Source organism: Olea europaea, unplaced genomic scaffold (assembly GCF_002742605.1).
Source record: "Olea europaea var. sylvestris unplaced genomic scaffold, O_europaea_v1 scaffold2911, whole genome shotgun sequence".
NCBI lineage: Eukaryota > Viridiplantae > Streptophyta > Magnoliopsida > Lamiales > Oleaceae > Olea > Olea europaea.
In genome coordinates, this window is record NW_019247683.1 from 26,032 (window position 1) to 39,698 (window position 13,667).

At 32.7% G+C, this 13,667-nt stretch overlaps 2 protein-coding genes across 3 annotated transcripts; both read right to left on the reverse strand.

Annotated features, from left to right (window-relative positions):
• Nucleotides 1–488: 488 nt before the first annotated feature.
• On the reverse strand, nucleotides 489–4,015 carry LOC111384435 (trihelix transcription factor GT-3b-like). The gene is made up of 2 exons (XM_023008711.1): nucleotides 3,558–4,015; nucleotides 489–2,960 (listed from the first exon to the last, which is right to left on the reverse strand). The coding sequence occupies exons 1-2, from the start codon at nucleotides 3,822–3,824 to the stop codon at nucleotides 2,430–2,432; spliced, it is 798 nt and encodes a 265-aa protein (XP_022864479.1). The 5' UTR covers nucleotides 3,825–4,015; the 3' UTR covers nucleotides 489–2,429.
• Nucleotides 4,016–10,062: 6,047 nt separating this feature from the next.
• On the reverse strand, nucleotides 10,063–12,132 carry LOC111384434 (PHD finger-like domain-containing protein 5B). 2 transcript variants are annotated; one of them, XM_023008710.1, is made up of 3 exons: nucleotides 11,987–12,119; nucleotides 11,335–11,384; nucleotides 10,063–10,644 (listed from the first exon to the last, which is right to left on the reverse strand). In XM_023008710.1, exon 3 carries the CDS (start codon nucleotides 10,612–10,614, stop codon nucleotides 10,282–10,284), a length of 333 nt encoding a protein of 110 aa, XP_022864478.1. In that variant the 5' UTR covers nucleotides 10,615–10,644; nucleotides 11,335–11,384; nucleotides 11,987–12,119; the 3' UTR covers nucleotides 10,063–10,281. The 2 variants fall into 2 exon arrangements, 1 of the variants encoding a protein (XP_022864478.1); XR_002700905.1 differs by lacking the exon at nucleotides 11,335–11,384 and having other exon boundaries at nucleotides 11,987–12,132.
• Between the last annotated feature and the right edge of the window lie 1,535 nt (nucleotides 12,133–13,667).

A 13,667-nucleotide genomic window follows, 5' to 3' on the forward strand; every position in this document is an offset into this window, starting at 1 on the left:
TAATATGTAGTTTAAAAAATTGATAAAAATTACGTGTTTCATGAAATATGTGATTAAAAATGCAGTTGAACCAATTGAAAAATAAATAAAGTTGTAACAAAGTTTCATCAAACAAGCACTTACAATAATATATGGCATCCTTGTTTCAAAAAAGAACGAAAGGCACGTATAAATTTCACAAACTAAGAAATAATATTTATTTCCTATTTGCAATTGATGCCCTTCTGGTTTCCTTTCTTTTTTAATTTGAGGCAACAATTCCAACTCCCACAGTACATACTATTATATGACCGTTCTCGTACAAAGGTTGTTCTTCAGTGACAACCAAGGGGTTGTCCAAGGGGTTTAGCCCCTCGTACAACACTTGATGAAGCCTACAACATAGTTAACAAAGTATGAAAGCAAATGTCAACACGACAAAGTATCTCAAAGAAGAATTATTCTACTTGTATATTCATTATGTATATCATGGTTGACATTGTGTGATGTATAAAAATCAATGTCATTAATTATTTTAAGTGTTGTTAAAATCAATGGAAAATAATGTACTACATCTCAAAATATTAAAAAAAAAATTGTCAACCATAATGTACACCAAACAAAATTGCTCAACGAATTAGTCGGGTCCTCTTAACTAAGTGAAGACCTAATACCATCATCAACGGTATTACCTCGGCACAAGCTCGAACTCCAAAGATTTCCTCCCTATGGAGGAAAGCTATTTTCATCCTTGGGAATGCATGCTAGCACATGTGATACGAACGTGAGAAATGTACTTATTCACCAATAAAAAATTATGAAAAAACTTGGGGGACAGTAGGATTATGATGAAAATGTGACTCGCATGTTTCGAAAAATTTTGACAACCGTCCAATTCAATGAATAAGAATCGAAAGGAAAGACCGAAGTATCAAATTCGAGAGCAATAAATGCAAATCTTAACATGACATAGAATGGCTCAATGAACAACTTGGTCATCTCAGAAGTAAAATACTAAAATCTACTTATCCAAAAGCCTGTTGAAATCATCTCAAACATTTTTTCTGACTCTTCGGCTGTTGCATTCAAGCAACTTAATCGAACAAAGTTGTACTTGTATTACGCGACATTAGACTTCATATCAACAATATAAAACATCAATAAAAGGGAAAACTCTCTCTCTCTCTCTCTCTCTCTCTCTCTCTCTCTCTCTACATGTATGGGGTGGCTCTTTGGCAAGCTACTTACTTATAAGCGAAATCAATATGACAAATTACTCCATGTTGTTTAATGATTTTTGAATAACTAATTTTTTTTATACAATTTGCCTGTATTTGGGTAAAATTAATTAGTAACTTAGAAGGAGGAATAACAACAAATCCTATGAAGTGAATGGATAATAAAAAAAAGTAGTAGTAACGAATATGTGGTTGAGATTAGCGTTTGAATTTCACTGAAAATTATAAGTTACTAATAATTTCAGTCAAATCATACCATGGTACTTATGTTTGAGAGCTTGTTTTCTACCTTTTGGCTAAAATAAGTGTTAAGGGAATAAATTTCAAATCGGTTAAATACCAAAATATTGGTCAACTTAAATAGATCTTGAGTCACTCCTCTTAATAAGGTTGACCTTATTAATATGGATCTCAAATCTTAACATAATATCAAAGCCTAATAAGCTCTAACGAGCTATTCGATCCGGTTAAGTCTCAAAAATGAGTACACGAATTTCAAGATTAATCTGCTCAAAAAGAGCCACCATCTTGTGGGGGCATGTTAAAGGAATATATCTCACATCGGTTAAATACCGAAATATTGACCAACTTAAATAGATTTTGGATCATTCCTTTTAATAAAGTTGACCTTATTAAGATGGACCACAAATCTAAACAATAAGCTTGCTATTATTAAGAAATAAGACCAACATGTCAGCAATGTTTGGAAAACATGCTAGTAAGTGACAACAATTGCATTATCTGCTTACGAAACCTAAAGCTCTAAATCATAATAAAAAATAAGCCAAATAGTATGAACCATGGTACTTATTTTCTGCCTCTTGGCTAAAATATGCTTGCTATTTTTTAAGACCGACGTGTTTAGGAATGCTTGGAACTTGTAAGCCACCCCCATACCAGCTAATAAATGATAACAGTTTCACTATCTGCTATGTAAACCTAAAGTTCTAAATCATAATAAAAAAAATGGGACAGCAAAACTAGAAATTATTTCAATAAAACATGAAATTGGAGTACTAGTCAATATTTCAAAATTAGAGTTCCAAGCCAAACCTCTTTAAAGTCTTTTCCCCTCTTGCATGCAGAATTTGAAATTTTGTTCATTATATCGTCGGCAATATTAAAAATAAAAAATAAAAAGAAAAAACCTGAAATTTTGTTCGTCATACTGTCTTCCAATTTTGTGTAACACTTACTGATACCAAATGTGCACTACAAGTCTTCTCTTGTTAGCTTGTTTAGGATAGTTGTAATAAGAAAATCCATCTTTGTAGCTCTTGTCTCCTCTCTAATCCTCCTTTGTTCTTCTATCTCTCTCCATCTACTGTCCATCATTATTCTCTCGTTTTCCAAATCTTCCATTGTTTGTCTCCACTCCATCTCCTTTATCCTTCTCTCTTCTTCTCTTTCCTCGTAGGCTTTAATCCACTGATTCTCCATTTGTATTTGTTGCTTCATGAAATTCTCCAATATTTCTTTTATATTAGTTATATTCAATTTCCCAGTACTACTTGAAGAACCACTTGGATTTGCATTGCCTTTAATCTTTCTCTTCTTCTTTGCCCCATCGCTATTGTTTTCTTCATCTGAAGAAATTTCTTGGACTGCTTTCTTCTTTGAATTTGACCCGTCTTCTGCCTCAAAACTTACCATCCTTTGCATCCTTGCAACAAATATAGCATGAAGTTCATTGTAAAACGGAAACTGTTGTCTCATATCTTCTGCTTCCATGGTTGCATATCCCTAAATTTTTAGAACATAATTTAAATAATTACCCTTTAGACGTACGCTGCAATTCAATTTAGTATTAGAGATCCAAACTTCAAGCCATCTATCTATACTAAAATTATGCATGTTCTGCAAATTTGATTTAATAAAAAAAAAAAAAAAGATTCAAACATGCAAGCGAGGTGAGTATTAGACACATATTTATAGAGTGTTTGTCTCATGTTTATAAACGGTTTACAAAAACTCAAGTCACTTTTTGTATATATATTTCAAAGGATTTATAAATACTACTCACTTATTCATCGTTCTATTCTATCTATTCTTAATTTAAAACTGTTTATAAACACTTCTAAAGCATTCTCTCATAAGTTTGTCCTCTCTAGCTTAAGCTTCCACCTAAGAGGTGATTTAGGGTTTTGATATATGTGCATTTAATATTTAAATCCCATTACATGAAAATAAAACATTAATAGATTTAAATTATTAAGAAAAGGGGGCAAACTGAGAATTAAAATACCAGAAATTAATTTGAGAGTTAACAAATTTATCTGAGAAAGAAAAATCTGAAAAACTTCTATTTTTCTGCTGTTGTATGTATATTTGTGTCTATACCTTGTATCGAGTGACTAGGTTTTTCCATTTGCACTTGCACTGCTCAGAGCTTTTATTGTAACCTTTTTCTTTCATTTTCATAGAAATCAATTCCCATAAAAGCTTGTTGCGTTTGGTTTCCATGAAGTTTTGGTCGAGCTCGCCACGAATCATCAAGAAATTCAGGGTTTCTTGAATACTCCATTGAGGGAACCTGTCGCCGGCGGTGGCGGAGGCAGTATCTATATTCACGGTGTAGTGATGACGATATTGTGCATATCCCTCCATTTAAAAGGGATTCAATTAACAGAAGCTGCTAAAAATCTAAGGGTTTTATATGAGAAGTGTATGGTGTGAAAAGAAGCTGTAAATCAGTGAATTTTCAAAGGAAAAGAATGATTTCATGGCTTAGGTGTCAAAGATAGGGTTTTATCTGTCTTCTTCATGCAGAGTCTTTCCCAGTCTCATCTCTTTACGCGGAAACTGATTTCTCTCTCTAACTATCTCTGTAGTGTTTGTATTTGAACATCCACATTTGTTCATATTGCGTTTCACTTTCGTCATGCTTACCAGGAAGAAGAGAGGTGAGGCTTTAATTCCTGGGACCAGATGTATTAATATATTTGCTGGACAAGGTTTTTATTCTATTGAGTTGGGGAAATTCGCACAATAGTCCCAAACCTAAGGGCTTCATGCGAAATCAGTCTTGATTTTGTACATTTTGTGCCAAAATAGTCCTTGCAGACGGATTATGTCATATTGAATTTTGCCTATGTTTGATACAGATTCTTTAAAACTCAATTTTCCTCAAACTCATTGCCAATCAAATATTATGTTGGGTTTTTTTTTTTATCCAAAATATGAAATGATACAAAAAAAACTTTTCAGGTTTACACAAGAAAGCAGTAAAAACACCATAAAATGTTCACTCTGGTCAACGTAAAGGCCTAATCTGGGAGGCTCATAGGCTAACTCGTCACTATGTACAAAGATGACCTCACAAGAGAGTACAACGATAAGAGCCAAAATCAGAAACAAGATTCGGTCACTAATCTAGAAGGATCTACCAAATCATAACCCTAATCTACACAGCAACCATAACCCACAACTTTACCAATCCTATAGATCAGATAGCCAATATTACAAGCCTAATAACACGGAAGCAGAGCACTTTCTCAAGGGTTATACAATGATTAGGATCTCATGGGAGATCAAATAATCAGATGAGGAATAGGAAAGAAAACGAAGATTGTAGAGAGAAAGAGACCTGAAAACTCAAAAGCCAAGAATGAAAATCGACTCGTCTCTCCATAGTCTCCCAAGTCCCAAGCACTATATTAAATTGGGATTAGTCTCGACCTTTGACCAATAAAAGAACGGTCCATATTTCAACTCAACTAGCACAATCCGTGTCAAGATAGAACGGTCAATTGAAGGTTTCTATGTGGCCATCCACATCCAAATGACCAACATATCCTTATTAAGGAGTGATTTCATAAACACGTTATACATATTATCCCAATAACATAATTTTGCATGTAAACCCTCTTTTTTTTTTCTTTTTTTTTTTTAAGCCACGTATTTTGGAAAAAATAGTCAGTTTACTCAAAACCTATTCTGAAAAGATCAACATCAAACTGCCCCTTTATATTTTTTTCGTTATCGAAGTTTGCTTAATCATACAAATCTTTCAACACTTATGAAGGAATAATACTATTTACCATAACTATTTTTCAATTGAGCTTATGTAATATGAATGTTCATAATTTTTTTTTAATTTCTTCATATATTTGAAATATCTTATTCAACTTAAAACAATTTAATTACACGATACGTCAATAACAAAAATTACAAAGAAATAATGATAATACGAATAAATAAATGAAAATTAAATGATGATAATATAAAAACACGAAACCAAACTCTTTCGGTGTTGTTATGTGTACCCAATGTATAGGCTCCCTCACAATGGAGGGCTCGCGACTTTTTTATTGGACGTGACCTCCTAATTATGAGAAGACCATAGATCAAGGTGTCAATTTCTGTATATATATAATTATATATAGCAAAACCCAAATTCTTTTTCATGAATCTGCAACGGCCAAAACCGTAAAACAACTCCAGTGCGTACGCGGCAGTCTATCATGTCCCACGTTTAGCCTCCAACCTTGTCAATGCACGTGGCATAAAAGGACCCAAAGGACACGGATGTGTGGGACCCGCATCTTGCTTGTTCACACCATAGCCGACAACATAAACATACCTAGGCGACGGCTTTAGAACCCTGATTTGATATCGGTGTTTGGTGGACCAGGTACACGAGGAAAGGACAGTGGACTAGTGGAGGTATAGAATTTGATTCAAATGGTTGAGTATGATTTCTTTTTTTCTTTTTTCTTTAATTTTCTGTTTGGGAATATAAATATTATAGTGGAGGTTCCCCAATTTTTTAGCATTGTTAAAGTTGGTCCCAAACCTCGGGCAATTGCAAATACATTATTAGGGGTGGCAAACAAGGCTTTTCCGTGAACGGTTCGGACTCGTTTTGGGATAGCCATGGATCAAGCTGGTCACCCTTTTTTTCACAAATTGATTGGGGTCATCTTGCAAAAATCATGAGCCAACTTGCAGATTCATGAATGGGTCGGCTTGGCCCAAGAGGTTAACGATCGAAGGTCGAATCGAGTCAAATTTTTGGACATGAGCCGAGCTTGGGTGTCCAAGGGCTGAGCAAGCTCGACTCAACCCATTACCACCTTTATACGTCCTATAATCTTTTGAGTTTGTAGCACTTTGATTCTTGCAAAACGAAGTTTCAAGGTTGGGATAGAATATAAGAGACATAAATCGCTGTTCAAGACCATCTCACATAGGTGAAAGTTCCTCCATAATTTTATTATTTTTAATAGTTAAATATGTAATGTGTGTGTATATTTGCAGAAGGCCTTGTACAAAGTGGGTCTTCGAACTTTCCAAGTCGATCTGACAAATTTGTTATTGTACAGATTATGAATGGATTTTGCGTTTGATTAAAATGGTAGAACAATCGTTTAAGAAAAAAATTATTGTTGGAACTACATGAAACCTAATATTTAGTATATTTTTTGTAAAATAATAACAACTAAATAAATTTAATTTTTGTACAGTCAATTATATAAGTAAACAAGTTGAATAACTTTATATGAATATAAAAACTGAAGAACTCATACAATTGTTGACAAGATTTTGTTCCCTGGATTTTTTTATTTTATTTTTTTATTATTATTATTTTTTTTATATTAGCAACTAGTATTGACTTTTGAAGTTTTCACAAAACCATAATTACCACTACATTCTATAATCACGCCACATGCTTTGGCCCTGTTTGCCCCTATTTTTTGAAATGAAAATGAGTGAAATAGTATTTTTTGAAAAATGAATAGTTAAAAAAAAGTTTTTAATTTACGTATACCATTATTTTATGGAAGATTGTATGGTTGAAAATAGGATAAAAAAAAATGAAATGTAATTTAATAGGACCAAATCGGGGCTTGTTAACTACACACATTTTAGGGAAATATTATTTTTTAAAATAAATGATAATGGTTAAATGGATGACGTTTTACCCTTTTAAATAATGTTATCTGTGAAGCACGCACGCACCTATTTAATAGAACAAATGGATGATAAGCGACAGAAAGGGAAAAAATAAAAGAAGCAAATAAAATTCAAAAACCATCTTCTTTTTCAAATTCCCACACCCAACCCACCACCTCTTTGGAGAAAGATGGTTTTTGGAATTTTAACTTACTCTTTTATTTTTTATTATTTCTATTAAATTTAAATTATAAGAGTAAAATGAAATGACATTTTTACCCCTCTAAATCATATTATTTATAGGGTACATGCTTATTTTCGAAACAAATGGATGACAATTGATTGAAAGGATCTTTTGCATAAGAATATATTGATCTGAGGTGTAAATGTCAAAATTATAAAAATAAGAACTTCTGTGTCGATTACTCTTTTAATTGGCACAAAAGTTAAATATGCTGAATGTTAAAGTTGTCAGTACTCCCTAGGCTGTCCATTTCAAATTATCATCTGGATTGTATCCTCAATCAGATGAAGACATTGACTATATGTATCGGGTTCCTTAATCCAATGCAATTGGTTGCTTGTGTATATTGTGGTTTGTATAAGATCAGATTTGTCACATGCAATTAGTGCAGTTAATAGGTACATAGCAAATCCGAACAAGAAACATTGAAAAGCAGTGTAATGAATATTCAGATACTTGAGGGGCTCTACTAATGCTTGTTTGCATTTTGATAAAAATACAGATAGAGTCCTTAGATATGTGAATTCAGATTATGTAGGGGATCTTGATAAGAAGAGATCACTTACAAGGTATGTGTTTATCTTTGGAGGCTATGCTATTAGTTGAAAAGCTATTTTACAAAATACAGTAACTTTATCTATAATAGAGGTAGAGTACATGACCATTATAGAGGCATGTTAGGAGTCCATGTGGTTGAAGGGGATTAATTGGTAAAATCAGTAAAGACTTGCAGATTTCTACAGTATATTGTGATCGGCAAAGAGTTATTTTCTGATTAAGGATCAGATGTTCCATGAGATGACTAAGCACATTGATGTAAGTTATCATTTAGTAAGCAAGGTTGATAAATAATCTAATGAGTTAAGCATTGGTGACATGACACACCAATTAATTAGTAAATCATTAAATTCATGAGACTTGCCATTAACATATTTACCAATTAACTGGTGTGTCATATTATCGGTGCTTAACATTTAATATTATAAACATAATTACTATTGATTATAGCGAATTTTTCCTTCTCTATCTATGATTTTTCCCATCTTGAGTTTCCACATAAATTTTGATGTTTTTATTTTGTTCTCATTTATTTCATTATTGTGATTATCTTACGATCGATTTATAATAGTTTTTAATAGGACAAAGAATTTTAAAACTTTTCTAAAGCTTTTATTTTTATTACGTTTGGTCAATCCTATTAAATTTAAAAGTTTAAAAAGTCGAATAGAAATAATGTCTTTAATGAAATATGAAAAGTTTCATTATTGCATGTATAATGGTCGTAGGAGATTTTCCAATGCAGCCAGTAGAAATCGTAAAATACTCATAATAGGAATATAAAAATATGATATAAAGAAGAAAGAAGGAAAAGGGTAAAAACATTCCCCTTTCCCCAGCAGAACTTTCGACTATAGTTATCAAATTTGACTCCGACATCGATCCGAATAAGGAAGTGAAATATCGGGTTATTGATTCAACCATCGGTCCAGACCAATTCGAATTTTATATATCTTTACTTATTTTTAAATATATGATGAAACAATATTATTAATCTATTCAATACAGTCGTGAATTACTTTGTGGCAATGGTACCTTAGCTGACTTTCTGGTGGCAAAGGTTAGTAAGAATATTTTCAGACTTTTCCTAGAAGAAGGGCATTATTGATATTCACGGGGTGACCGCACCTTGAGCATATTTTGCTAAGCTTAAAAAAGAGGAAAATTTGCTTTTTTAAGTAACTTTTTGTTTTTTAAGAAGATTTAGGTAAGTTGTTTTTTCTCAATTAAAAATAGATGTTTATTTTGAAAGTAATTTTTAACTTACTAGTCACTTATAAGTAAATCTTTTAAACTCAGCCAAACATGCACCTAATCCTAGGACTTACAGTTTGAAGTACTGTAGAGTCTTGACTTTGAACTAGGTTCTTTCTTACAATCTTTTGGAACTTACTCTTAATTTTTATTTATTTATTTATTTGGTGGTTTGGAGCCTATCTACACATAAGAAGGTAGATATGACATCAACTCCGGAAGTCATCAATTCAAGCCTTGTTACCCTTAAAACCAATGTGAGTTCTTCTATTTGGATTTGCTATTTTAAGCCCGCTGCTCCGAGCAATAGGAGCCATCTGTAAAATTACACTCGAGAACTCATTTTCAGAATTATGTTTCACGTTGGCTGGTAGACTAACATGTAAAAGTTATCGCAGAATTTTAAAATAAACAGAAATGGGATTCTTATAAAATATTTGGTCAAGAAACATGAGTTGGGTACTTGATGTTGTATAGTTCGAAACAAATTGAAATAAACAATATATCGGGGTTTGATTTGTTTTTAGTCAGAGAAATTGCAGTTATATGCCTACCAATTTCTCAATTCAAAGCACTATAAGGGAACCTAAGAGATGAATATTTCCACTTCAAATCACAATGTGCAAACCTAAGCAGAGCTATTTAACCACAATAAGCGAACCTATTTCAATAACGGAAACTAGGACCTGTTAGGAATGACTTTTGAAAAGTCAGATGGCTTTAGAGATAAAGAAGATGCTTTTAGACCTAGTTGAATGATTTCATGACTGCTTTGTTTCATTAGAATAGCTGATCCAAGGTAACTTCCATAAGAAACTTTCCTACATGAGGCAAAAGCAAGAGCTATCTCAATAAGCCCATAAAAATAAGTAGAAAGTAATATGTACTGCGAAATAGAGAAAAAGTAGACTCCCATTCAAATAAGACTTCAGTATGGTGATCGATGAAGATTAGGAAGAATATCTCACTCAAGTACAGAACTGAAATTCAACAAGCACAAGCATAACTTCAATCACATGAATCTGACAAAATTCAGTGTTTATACATATACTAGAATGTGATCTAACACGATAACAAGACCTAATCCTCGCCCAAAAATCCTATTGAAAGGCATCATCTTTTCTTGAATCCATATTTCTTTCGTTCATAGAACAAATCAGTTTTGGCACTTCCCAAATTGACGATTTTGGGACATCCGTCCCGATCTTTTTCCTGCTGAGTACATTCTTTGCAATAGTAGGCATCAGAAATCCCCACCCCTCCACAGATAACACAACGTCCTTGGAACGATCCATAATTGCACTCATCACATACCCGCACAAGGGTGCAAGGACGCACATAGGAATCACATATCACGCACTTACCATCGCATTTCTCACAAAGCCTTCCTATGGCTATCCCTGGTTGCTTCCGACACATAATCAAGTCTGGATGATGCTTAGCCATACACTCTTTGACACTTTCTTGGAATATTCACTGCATAATATTACAGATTTTGAGTCAATTTGGAATCTCTGAGAGATCGAAATCTCAGTTTCATTGATAAAAGCACAGGATAAGTTAGCATTTCCTCCACAAATGAATTTTTAAGCTGCAAAAAGCATAACAAAACTTGGCATTGTAGTTAACTAATATTCACCTTATGCACCAAGTTTGCAGCCTAAAATGACATCTCATCTAGTTTGCTTTCCTACAAAATCTAATTTTGTAGACAGATGCAACCAAGAAACTAAAAATAATTACATGCAATTAAAAGGGACAGCTCAACAGTAAAAAATAACATGCAAAAAATAAGAGAAGAATCTTTAAAAAAATATATAGATAAAAGCACTTACAAGCTTATTTGGACTTCTGTTCTTAGTTCCAAAGTAACAATCCAATATAAATTTTGTCCCCTAAATAGAAATTTTGGTAACAACTATTTGATCTCCCTTAAAATTTATTTAGGGTGCTATTTCTATTTATCATGATATTCGTACTTCTCTAATAATTGATCATGAAAAGAAGACCTCCTGAAATTGGAAGCTGTCTAAAGTTAGCATGTTTGGTGACTTTCATCTTGCAAGCTTGAAAATGAGGTTACCGGAAAATTATTGTGGTATTTTCTCCATCAAATTAAACCTTCAGGTTTGTACGGTGCCAATCATGTAAAATTAGAGATCTTACCAAATGAAAAGATGACTGCAATAATTCAGCGTCTTCTCATCCTGTCTTCTCTGTAAAAGAGAATAAATTACTTGTTTTCATTTTAGTTGTCGTCAACCCAACCTATATTAGCATCACCTAAATAGTTGTAAAGTAACACAAGCTTCCATTCCATTTGATGACACGGAACTACTGGGAGTTGGGATCGGATTACTTCAAAAACACTTTGAATTGAAGGAAACTACTTTTAATTTCAATTCCAAAACCCCAAGCCCATGCTCCAAGAACTCAAAACTTCAATAAAATCTATTAAGCAAAACACAAATTCATAGCCTTGAGATTCATGTTAATACATCCTCAACAAGTCTATTACCAGCAACATATAGTTTCACTCATTATGTACCCAATATCAGGGGCGGAACCACCTGGGGTCTGGTGGGCCAACTGGATTTTGGTCCTGGATTTCACCTATTATACTTGAGGGGCGGCCAGGCAAGGAGAAAATCATAAACAACCGCATCAAAAATTCAAGAGAAATGTTGACTTAGATAACCATCAGGAAACAACAATTTTGGAAAAATAAATAAATAATAAGGAGTTGAGCTGAAATTAAATCATTCACAACAATCAGATCAAAAGCGATTTCAACAAAACTAATAAACTCCAATATTACCTTCCAATTTCTTTGATGAAGAAGATGAGTAGAAACCAGTGCAATGGCTCCCAGTTTGCCTCTCCCCCAATTTTTAGCGCAATACAGAAAAAGAAGACCTTAACCACTTGTCCCCTTTGCTCTTGATTAAGAATTAAACAGGCCTGAGATAGTTGGATATGTCTAGCTTTTAATTGGGCTTTACAAGATTTATTCCCATTGTAATCCATTTTTCAGATGAGCCTCGATATGTAATAAATAGAAGAGTAGAGTTTATTTTATTCATTTTTAAGAACCAGGGTCAGGTGATAAATAATCTATTTAATATATAGTATTATATATATTAAATTAGATTCTAATTCCTAAAATCAAACATTCAGTTACACATGTTTCCATTCCAAACACGACTCTCCATTTTAACAGTGACTATCGAACAAAAAGAGAATCTACAATGAACTAGTTGGAGCAAATAACTTTGATTCCTACTATCGAAATCTGGTTAATTAAAACCCGTAAGACGATTGAGGTTATAAGTTGAAATTTTCGGCACTGTGTATCATAATTTTTTAAGGCAACAGTCACAAACTGAGGTTAAATTAGAGTAGCAAATTGAGATTGGTGATCATCTAGAAGTAGATTTGAAGGATTTTAAAGTCACAGTTGGTTGTGTATAACATTATATTGTTGTTGGATCTTTCGATTTTTGAATTTGCAAAATCGTGTTGAAGTTCCGATCGTGAATTGTTGTAATGAAAATTGAAAAATCTATTGACTTGTAAATTGTGATATGGAAAAGATTTATTAACTTATAAACTGAGAGTCGTTATGAAAATTGAAAAGATACATTTGTTACCCGTGATGGTCTTGACCAGTTCTCTATGATATGAAACTTAGTAATATGGATCTATGAATTATGCACTATGACATGTGACATGTGAACTGTAAGATGTGACGTATGAACATAAATTAGTAATCTATGACCAGTTCTATTTGATATGTGGTATGTGGACATTGACATGTGACCCTTAACACGTGATATATAACAAATATATATTGAACTTTGATAACTAAATTATATCTTGTAACAATGGACATGTCACTAGTAACATTTAACATTATACTCTATGAATATGTGACAATCATCACTACCACTCAAACTATGATCAAAATAAAGGGAGAAGTAGCGATTTTAATTTCTACTACCAACCACCAACAAAAATCACAGCAAAACTCCAACTAATTAGTCATCTCTATCGACCACCTAAGATAAAAATACTACAAACAAGATCGATTCCGTCGAATTGTACACAATGGCCCCCAATTGATTTTGCCAGTTTGTGGTATTTAGAGATTAAAAGAAGATCGATTGAGAGAATGGAGAAGATAGAAGATAGATAGAGAGAGTATTTAATAATATTATTATTAAATATTAAAAATTAAATTATGACATGATTTTTGAATAAACAAACCTTAAACTAAATTTTTGAAGTGTAATCTTCAGAAACCTCCCTTCATGTAATTTGTACATAAAAAATTAGACCAATTGAACATTTTTACTTTTGACAAACTAAGCTATTAATAAAATAAATCTTAAATGATATATTTAGGAATTTAATTAATTCAATTTTTTCATGATTTCGATTATAATTTTTTTTTTTTTACATAATTAATATTTCTTGTAGCTGTATTTATGGAAGGCCGC